Below are 10,997 nucleotides of genomic sequence, written 5' to 3'. Positions count from 1 at the left end.
CACAGTTTCAGAGTCACATGACATTTATTAATACCATGGTTCAACTTCTCATTCACGACAGTCATGGAACAGTTGATGTATATACATTTTCATACGCTGTAATTAAATTTGTGATATATATGTTATGATGCATCTTTGGTGTCTACAATTTCAACCCGTTAAAGGCTAACACCCTATTTTAGGGTGTAATTACAAAGGGTTAATAGTACGATGATGTACATGTTATATTTACGGAAATCAAAAGAATGCAAGTAGGCATGTTTGTTTACATGTAATTCATGTCTTTATTTTCAACAATTACCTTTTTTAAGAAACCATAGACTAATTTCGGTTGGTAAAATGATAAGTATATGATATTGAATTTCACATTGAAAAAATGACATAAATAAAGGTAGAAAGCAAACTACTCTACTGCACGTCTATTACATCACAGATTTACTCTAACTAGGAAGGGCGAAATGTACATGATGATGATGTATTTGGGGGCTTGTCTGTCAAATTGATGACTCCAGCGATGTTAAACTTTTGATTGCTTCATCTCCTTTAGCCTATTTCTACTGATCATCATTGTCCACCTCTGAGCGCTAAGACTAAATGTAGAACTGAACCTCCTTGCACTTTGTAATCTGCTGCTGTTTTATCATCATTCCTGTAAGGAGAGGAAGGAAAAGTCCAGTCAGACTTATACTTTTACTTTAGTACCCTTGCATTGATTACTGCTATCAACTTAAAGGAAAAGTCCAGTTAGACTTATTTTTACTTTACTACACTTGTATTGATTACTGCTATCAACTTAACTCTTTCACCACCGACTTATTTCTATCTTTAATACACTTGTATTGATTACTGCTACCAACATAACTCTTTCACCACCGACTTATTTCTTTAGTACGCTTGTTTTGTGTTTTGATGACTGATATCAACCTACATAGGATTTGGGTGATGAAATAGTGACTTGGTGTAACCTCTTCAACTCTGAAATCTTACAAAGAAGCCCTAGTGCACTTGACATATCCCCATCTTGGGGATTTCCTGCAAGAGTTTCTGGGACAAACTTCTGGTGATGACATCATATATACTCGTTGTCTTGACACTCTTGGTATTTTTCAAAACAAAAAGATTAGGGTATACGTGAGCTCATCAATTTTGAATTTTGCTGAATTGCATATATGACCAAGTTTAGAACAGTACTTTTTAGCATTGGTGCTCTATTAAGTAAATTTGATTGTTTTCATTTTTCACTCTTTACAAAATCAGTGCAAACAGTTACAGACATCAAACACAAACGTACTACAAATTTAGATTTCAGGGGTAGGAAACTAATTTCTAACAGTCTGTAAAATAACATGTCATTTATCAGTCATGGTGGTTTTAATAACAAAATCAAATGAATACAAATGTACTCTATTTGTTTATGAAGAATGTATTCATATGTGCATAAGGCATTGTAATTTGCCTGATTATAAATAAACCTAACAACTCTAGATGTAAGCAGCAAATGCTGCTCGTTGGATGAGATATCCATAAAACTAGATTTGTATGTACTAATTTGGAAATAAACTAATCACAAATGTTATCTCAATTGCCCAGTGATGTGTGATAGGGATGTTTAGTCTCATCAACTTACATTTGTTTACCGCTGAAAATCAACCTCTGTTGTGGTGGTGGAATTCCTTCTTTTTCTTCAACTCGTTCCTTAATCCTTTCAACCTGTCAACAAAAAGCACAGTGCAGAAAGTCTCTGAATCAGTTCACAAGTATGCAGCATTATAGAAACTGCATTTCTGTGTACGACAGCCATCCTTCTCCATGTCATAATTCGAGATGAATTCACATTTTTTAATATTCAGAATGGTACGTGGTAAGATCCACCCAAGTGCCTTAGGGTTGTTACCGAATCTGAAAATTTATGATATAATGTACAAGGTAAAGTACTGAATCTATGCAATCTAGAATCCAATTTTAGTCTGCTCACAAAATAGCTCGTTTTTTTTTTCTTCAAAACTGGATTATCTGTCCACTGACTCTGTACAAGTGAAATATACATACCTTGTCTGTAGGTTCTATGTCAATTTCAATCTGAAATTATAAATAAGTATTTTAGTATATTGTCACTTGGTAATTAAATAACAGAGCTATACATCTAAAAAGACTCTTTACGGCTGGTGCGTTCCTATGATTGCATTGAATACAATGCATGATGTTGTACATTTTTCCTTTTACATGACAAAAACATAATTTAATATTGCATGGTCACCCTCCCTGGTGAGGGCCATGGAAATAGTTCAGTGGAATTAGTCTTAATCAAATGGCCCAGACACACAACATATAAACTACAAAACAGACAATAAAATAAAACAAAAACATATCTGAAAACAAGTTTTCTGTAAGAAATATATACACGAAGTTACCTAAAGACAATGTCTTGGAATAAGTATGAGTAACTGTATGTATAATGTAAATTTACTTGTACCCTTGACATTTTAATCAATACTGAAATATCAATGATAAAATTTAAGAGCTTCCATTTTAATTGTATATTCTGAAAAAAGTATACTTGACATTAATGTATGACAAACACTGCTGTGAGGTGGAATAAAAATGTTCAAATGATTAGTCAGATCATAATTTTCGACGATACCGTAACTATACACCCAGAGCTAGCCAGATCACAGACCCAGAACTGCCTGGATCTGTTGTGAATTCAAGAATCCATGAGATTATTTACTTCCGGTTTCTAATTACGTATCAAAAACATCTCAACAATTTCCGCATCTAGTAGGAAGGCGAGAAAATCACCAAGCATAAAAACGTGACATAGCAAGCAACTTCTTACCTCCTTCCCCGTAAGCGTCTGTTATTGTGTAACGGAAAGTGTACATCATCGCAAAAAGTTGTTGAGTCATTCATTTGAAGTTAAAGTTGATTTGAATGAGACGGCGACCGAGAAAAGAAAAGAGACAACCAATATATTATAATCTAGGACTCGGAATCTTCTCCGTCAAAATACTTGAGGATACTCAAGAGGATAGTTACATAATTCTTTCAAATTCCACAAATAATCAAAACATTCATAAATTACTGATCTTACCTTCACTTTTATCAACATCGTGCTTCAAGTACTTCTGTTGCGACAGGATCTTGTGGTGATGAAATGGCGTTTCTAACGACCGATGTGATTGGTCCATCTAGTAATTGCACTTAAAGTGAAATATTTTATCTGACTAGTTTGAAAATCGTTATTTTTAAAAATCTTTATTTAAATTTGTAGTTTGTGAATAGTTGAAACCGTCAAACATATATCTAAGTCGCTTGAAATACTGAAAGCTTTGTTTGATAGGCGATAAAAATAACCAATAGAATTTACCCGTACAAATGGTCTAGGGTTGTCACCCACATGACCTCAGTTGACCTAAGTTGAAAGGTTTTACATCCGCTGACGTTTTGGCGCGGAATTCCCATGCAAAAAGTGGTCTAAATTTGTTCACTGTGTCTTGCTTGGTGGTAACCAATCGAAACTTTAATCATGCCGAGAATCGACAACGATTTGAAATTGGATTTCAAAGATGTCTTGTTTCGTCCGAAAAGAAGTACTCTGAAAAGCAGATCAGAGGTAATGTATAATTTTGCAAGGCCACAGCAGACGATTGCAAGAATGTGAAATGGAAACTATATAGGGCGCCGCCATGTGATTTTGCGGGGGGGGGGGTGTGTCGGCTGAAAAATGTTACACAATGTAAAGCTCAGTTTCTCAAGTGCACATCGAATCACTCCTTAGTCCTTGTAGCTATTGGAAGAGGAGTTCTTTCATTCCCCGATTAGTATTTTTTAACAGCTGTATGCAGATTTACTTAAATATATAAGTTTAGCTCTCATTTGAAAATCTTGACAGAGTTCACATCAACAGAATTATCAGAATTGATCAGTATGTGTAAATTTTATGCACAAAAATCACTGAGTGACCACTGTGTTTAGTCACAACTTTTGTGATTTTGTGTTGCAACCTTTCATACAATAATACACTCCCCCAGTAAAACAATATAGGACTGATCCTAATACACTTAACATAAAGTACATATGAACTTGTGCATATTTGATATATTGTTACAGAACTTATAATATTCTGCAATGGGAGACTTGGTAAAATCAAATGGAAAATCTTGTAGGAAACACAGGATATTCTGCCCCCACCCCAACATTTAGAAAGCACATCATTTAGTATTTTACAAGTTTCATAGCAATTGTGCAGCGTGATCATTCTTTGTATTTAACCTAAAAGGCTGTTCAAATGTTAATTTCAGTAAACCATATACAAACTGAATGCCTCTCATAAAGTTTTAATTTTTTTTGACGTCGCAAACCAACATTCCTCTTGTGACTATATATTAAAGTCTTTGTTACTACATTTTTCACTCAGTATTATGTATACACAGATTGATACACACACACACACACACACACACACACACACACATGCATACGCATACAATCTGATTACCCTCTACACTACATTTTCATACCTCTCCCTACAAGTGGTAAAAAGAAAGAATTTGATATACAGAAGTATATAGGCATGTACTGGCTTGTTGTAATTCTATGCATGATGTACAGTGAAATTGTAATGTAAAGTAGATGTGTGATGTAACAGGAATTCATGTTTTTTTTTCCCATTATATAATGATTCATAATTTGTTTGTACATACATACTGTCTTATCCTTGATTCTCTGCTTACAGTTGATTTGGGCCATTACCCACAACTGGCAATATGTCAGCTAGAAAACAGGTAGAAAGTCTTATTCGTTTTAAAGGCTGGTCAAAAACAACCCGGTACTACTATGCAGAAAACATCATTACTGGCCCAGGAAAATACACTAACCCATTAAAATTTAACAACATTATCCATCCTTCAACCGTGACTGTGGTTATTAGTATTACTCAATAAATTTAGAAACTCAAATGAAGCCCCCTTAAGCAGTTGTTATTTAGAAATATGTTGTTACCATTACAACTATATCAAAATTTATGTAACTTATTTTTCTCTCAATAGGTTGACCTCACCAGGAGTTTTCTATTTAGGAATTCCAAGAAAGAATTCAACGGTATTCCTATAATAGCAGCTAATATGGACACTGTCGGTACTTTTGAAATGGCCAAAACATTGGCTAAGCATTGTTTATTTACCACTATACACAAACATTACTCAGTTGATGCTTGGAAAGAGTTTGCTGAAAATAATCCAGACATCATGGAAGTAAGTTCCTCTAAGTTGTTTACTTGTTTAGAATGTTGATGTCTAAATGTCTCATTCAAAACATTGAAATGTACACAGTGTAACACTAAGTTCTCATGTATGTATGTAGTATAGTAGTGAGCAGTAAGTTACATGTAAAGGGATATGTTTCAATCCTTGGTCATTGCATTAGTGTTATCTGAATTAGGATTACATAGGATTAATCTTTTGTTCTAAACCAACCTTTCTATATCTCTGCCAAACAGTTGGTTTTCACATCTAGATTTTAATACTAATCTGAAGTGGTTCTCACAATGCTGATGCCAGGTTAGTGGAGTGGAAAGCAGTTCTTTTGGTTTTACTCTAATACCTTAGGATGCTGATCTAACATGAATTATTGTGTTCATTTCAGAATATAGCTTGTAGCTCTGGTTCTGGTAAAGCAGATATGGAGAAACTTAGTGCTATCTTAGATGCCGTCCCTAACATCAACTATCTCTGTTTAGATGTTGCCAATGGATACTCAGAACATTTTGTTAACTTTGTGAAAGAAGTTAGAGGCAAATATCCCAGTCAAACCATCATGGTAAGTCTACTTATATCTTGTTATCCCACTTACACCATCATGGTAAGTCTACTTTATAGCAAAGAAACATATCGTGATCATACTACAGTCACAGTAATATAAACTTTCCAAACATGGGAATGTAACTTATTGATAAAGACTGTAAGGACCTCTGGCAATGTATTCTCTACACACAGGTGGATGTGGTCATTTCTATGTCATTTTAGATTAATCTTTTACAAAAATAAAAATAAGATATTTGACTTTTACACTGTAATTGATTTTGGCATTATCAAATATGAAATGATCATTATGTTGTCAGTAAAATCTATGCCTTGCATGATATGTTTGGAAATTTATTTGATAGTGACTCGCCATCAGATTCAATAGAATTGTCTGTGCCTGTATTTTCATTTGCCTGCTTTTGTTGGGTGTTCAATATCATCTTTTATCTTCATCGCCATGGTCAAATTTAAAATAGAGCATATTTCTGTGTATTTCACAAAAGCTGTATTTCTCTACTTTTATGTGATGGCCTGAAATAAGAAAATGATAATAATAACATAGAGATATGGTACAAGTGTCAGGTACTACAAAATACACATTTTCATGAGTATACATTTTAACACATTTGATCCAGTGTCAAATAAATATTACTATTTCACTACATGCATGTCTTTATGTAGTCAACTTAATGAAAGAGACATTCAATCTTTTCAGGCTGGTAATGTAGTGACAGGTGAGATGGTAGAAGAATTGATCTTGGCAGGGGCTGACATCATTAAAGTTGGCATTGGACCAGGATCTGTGTGTACAACTCGTAAGAAGACTGGTGTTGGATACCCACAGTTGAGTGCTGTCATTGAATGTGCTGATGCAGCTCATGGTCTAGGGGGTCACATCATATCGGTATGAATAGCATCAAACATTTTATTCCTGATATTCCAAATTTTTGTAATTTTCAACAGATTTTGTTTTACCCAGTAAAGTGCTATGCAATTTATTTTTGCCCATAGTGGTGTGCCCTCATGTTTTTCCTAATTGCTGATGTATGTATTATTGCATTATAATATGTCAATTTTTTGCTTATGTATTATCACAACTGTATGATCAATATATGCAAATATGTGATATTTTACCTATTTCATTAATTCATGTCAGAAAGTGACAATTTGCATAGTACACCAAACTCTGATGCAGCTCACCAAGAAACAAAACTAGTATTTCCAAAGCGAAATATGGTATTTATACATTTGACAAACTGCCTGTATAGTTGTGAAGTAGGTAACAAGGAAACAATACGAAGACAGGACCGAGACATAGAGGGAGGAAGGGAGGGAGGGAGAGACAGGAAGACAGACAGAGACAGAGAGATTCTGCTGCTGGAGTTACCCTATCTTTGCTCATGAATATACTGTCACATATACACCATATATTTATACTCAAACCTACACTCAACCGTCACATGACTCTTTTCTATCAGTTGCCAAGGCATGATACAGGTAACATTGATTACTATAATAATCTGTTTTGAGGATTAAATAAATTTACCACAGTTCTCACTCTCTTATTAACAGGATGGTGGATGTACTTGCCCTGGTGATGTGTCTAAAGCATTTGGTAAGTTGAAATCATTTTCTTTGCGCCATCTTTTTAACAAGAACTTTGTATATTGGTATGCTAATTAAAGGGGCACTCCGTGCCAGGATATAAAGGTATTTTCATAAACTTCGGGGTTCCGGAGTCATTGCATGATTTCACATCAAATAGATTTTGTGCGATTACCAAGAAACATCAAATTGAAACTCCATTTCAACCTCATTGTTCTTGTAGTGATTCACTGTTGCCTTCTGGGTCTTAGCAAATATGCATATGTATTAGATTAACACCCATGACTATTTTGGTGTCTGTTCACCTTCAGGTGCTGGCGCTGACTTTGTCATGCTTGGTGGTATGTTTGCTGGTCATGATCAATCTGGTGGGGAAACAATAGAGAAAAATGGCAAGAAAATGAAGATGTTCTATGGAATGAGTTCTTCCACAGCTATGAAGAAACATGCAGGTGGAGTTGCAGAGTATAGGTAAGTTAGGGGTTCTGAAACATTTCATGACACTTACTTTTGTTCAGATTCACTTGTTATTTTATTAGTTCCCATCTATCAATTAAATGAATCAGATCTGTGCTTGCTATGGTCTGCCTGTATCATCACTATCTCAATAATTTCTGGATGGACAGTAAAATATAGAAACTTTGGAACAGTAAATTGAAATGAATGCAATATTTCGATCCATCTACTAAGGACCTTGATCACACAAAATGATCATTGCGTGATCTAGGTACATAGTAGATGAATTGAAACATCGCATTCGTTTCCAATTTACCATTCAAAAATAACCATAGTTTAATGTCTTATTGATTTTTGGAACCATGAACATTATGTTCTATGGATCTGGATTAAATATGGTTACTTATTGTGGTGTTGTTGTATGTTTACAGAGCATCAGAAGGTAAAACTGTAGAAGTCCCATACCGTGGTGATGTAGAAAACACCATACTTGATATTCTTGGTGGTGTGCGATCTACATGTACATACGTTGGTGCGCAGAAGCTCAAGGAACTTAGCAGACGAACAACTTTCATCCGAGTCACCCAGCAAACTAATGATGTCTTTGGCATGACAACTTGATAAGGAACTGCATGGCAGGCAACCTAGAGCAAGGGGTGTATAACTTCACATTTGCTCATTACCTCAAAAACTTCGGAGACATAAAACAATTCTTAGCAGCTTGCAAAATAACACAGTATGACCGAGTGTAAAATTTTAACATTATCAATTGTGTATTATCAGTAATCCTTGCCATTTGTGTATTTATTATGATTTGTTGGCTGTGAAGAAGTATCTCTGAATATTTGCAAGATTGCTGTTAACTTCTACTGAACATACAAGAATATAAAAAAATAAGGTGTTTGAAATTTTCATAGCTCAATTAATGAATGATTGAGAAATTGAAAATAGTTAGTTTATAATTTGGGTGTATTATACTAGTATACGCACAATGTACCCTTGCACCTATTGTCATATTATCACTAAGATCACTCATGTAGCTCACATCTTTAAAGTGGCACAGTCTGTAACTGAGAGCTATTTTTTGCTCAATTTCAAATACAAAATGCATTCAACATAATACAGATACATATTAAAACCTATTTAAAAGCAAATATGACAGGTCTGGAAATAATAAAGGTGTTTAAGTATGTGCAAAGAAACTTGATAGCTGTAAGAAAGTATTTCAAATTTATTTGGTAACTAATATATTACATCATCATATCATTTTTATGTTGTACCTAAGTTCCTGGGGAGATTTCAACCAGTTTCTGGACATGATTCAGCAGGTTTTGGTGTATTTTAATTCTTTAGAATACTTCAGTTTGAAACAAAACTAATGATACAAATTCATGTGTTGCAGACTATGCCCCTTTAATTTCACAATTCAAACACCAGACATTTACATGTGTGTGATATATGTATTATACAAATGATGCAGAAGTGCCTTTAAAATGTGTGTGTAAGAATTTTTAATTAAAACAAGTGTTTGACATAATTTGCAATTTTACCCCAGTAACACATTTGTGCTGTGTATATGTTATTTTATTGGTTAATAACAAACTTTCAGGTTATTGTTGTATTTTATCACTGCTTTACCACATTTCAATGAAAACTAAAGGCCAGTAGTTCTGTACTTGTGGTCTATGCACATCTTACAGGCTTGGTAACTGATACTTTGCATAGCCATATTTCCATATTTCATGCCCTCTATCGGTGAGTAATCAGCTGATAGCGTTCCAAATAACAATTTATATTTGAAAACATTTCGTATTCTTGGTCAACCAGACTCTCAGTGTTGGCTTTTGCATATGTATATATGTACATGTATATGTATATGTATGGTATATGTATATGTATATCATATATATGTATATGTATACGATGTCTTGCAATTGAGTGAAATAACTTGCATGATTATAGCCGAGTTACAAATTAGCCATATTGTCCATTTGGAAATGTTGAATCAAATTAGACTTGCTCTTACTTCTGTTAATAATCTTATTTGTAATAACACAAACACACTGGTGCTGGAATTGTAGACGATACAAATTTTTGAAACACATATTTCATGTGGCCATTTTTCAACCAGTGGAAGGGTTGAACACTTGCTGCCATAGGTTAAAAACTGAAATAGGACGAGAGACAAGTATTTTACAGTTTTTAAGCTTTATTGTGTGGCTTGTTGAAGGTGTATTACTACAGAGTAATAAACAAAGGCGATAGTAATAAGCTGTTGTATCAGTGCCACCAATTTAGAGGTGCATTATTTATTGGTAAATTCAATTAGATGGTATGAATCCAACTTTATACTAGAGGTATCTGTTTCTTTGCATCTAAACACATAACTTGTACCACTTGCTGGGTATCTAGTAAACACATTACCCAAAGGTTGGTCACTGGAACTTTGTAATCAGTTCTTATTACCTGTAATAGAATTTTAACTTGTGCTAAAAACGGAATAGCAAAGTTGACTTACTCTCCCAGACACCTATACTAATATAGTAATGCATGTGTAGGGCATAGGGCAGATGTCAGTGTCAAACAAGAAATTGAATATTGTTATATATATACATGACATGCCTAGGTAGTAAAATTCTATATCATGTAACAAGAATTCATGCACTGCCTTGTGGTCTTTTTAGGTGGCATAATTACAAGATAATAAGTCCAATCTTGGGTTCTTTGTCTTGGTGTTCATGACATTTATTTACATGCCTATGATGTGGTGCAAGTGACGATATCTTATTTTGTTTTCTTGGAATTATTCACATACCTGCCTCTACAGGGGCACAAGATAAGATGCATTTCCTTCTTTCTTTCATTCATATTTTAATAAATGGAGAATTAAGTTTGATTTTATCCATTTTAAAATGCAATATTTTGTATAGAAGTTACAATAGTGTGTAAAGGTTAATATAGTATGCAATAAAGATGTCCTAATATGGAACTTGTCAGTGTGAATACATAGACCTAGGAACAGTGTGATGCAGAGTGTGTGAATACATAGACCTAGGAACAGTGTGATGCAGAGTGTGTGAATACATAGACCTAGGAACAAAGTATGGTGTAGAGTGTGTGTGAATACATGGACCT

The 10,997-nt window shown here is 34.2% G+C and overlaps 2 protein-coding genes across 2 annotated transcripts; one reads left to right on the top strand and one right to left on the bottom strand.

Annotated features, from left to right (window-relative positions):
- Positions 1–288: 288 nt before the first annotated feature.
- LOC144437280 (ubiquitin-like protein NEDD8) lies at positions 289–3,195 on the bottom strand. The gene is made up of 5 exons (XM_078126200.1): positions 3,092–3,195; positions 2,837–2,854; positions 2,050–2,079; positions 1,628–1,710; positions 289–649 (listed from the first exon to the last, which is right to left on the bottom strand). The coding sequence occupies exons 1-5, from the start codon at positions 3,107–3,109 to the stop codon at positions 565–567; spliced, it is 234 nt and encodes a 77-aa protein (XP_077982326.1). The 5' UTR covers positions 3,110–3,195; the 3' UTR covers positions 289–564.
- Positions 3,196–3,511: 316 nt separating this feature from the next.
- On the top strand, positions 3,512–9,637 carry LOC144437305 (GMP reductase 1-like). Its single transcript, XM_078126229.1, has 7 exons — positions 3,512–3,613; positions 5,049–5,252; positions 5,644–5,817; positions 6,517–6,705; positions 7,374–7,416; positions 7,718–7,877; positions 8,294–9,637. The coding sequence occupies exons 1-7, from the start codon at positions 3,527–3,529 to the stop codon at positions 8,481–8,483; spliced, it is 1,047 nt and encodes a 348-aa protein (XP_077982355.1). The 5' UTR covers positions 3,512–3,526; the 3' UTR covers positions 8,484–9,637.
- The last annotated feature ends 1,360 nt before the right edge of the window (positions 9,638–10,997 follow it).

Source organism: Glandiceps talaboti, chromosome 7 (assembly GCF_964340395.1).
Source record: "Glandiceps talaboti chromosome 7, keGlaTala1.1, whole genome shotgun sequence".
In the NCBI taxonomy this organism is placed as follows: Eukaryota; Metazoa; Hemichordata; class Enteropneusta; family Spengelidae; genus Glandiceps; species Glandiceps talaboti.
The sequence above is the reverse complement of the archived record's forward strand: the minus strand, read 5'-3'. Positions and strand labels throughout refer to the sequence as shown.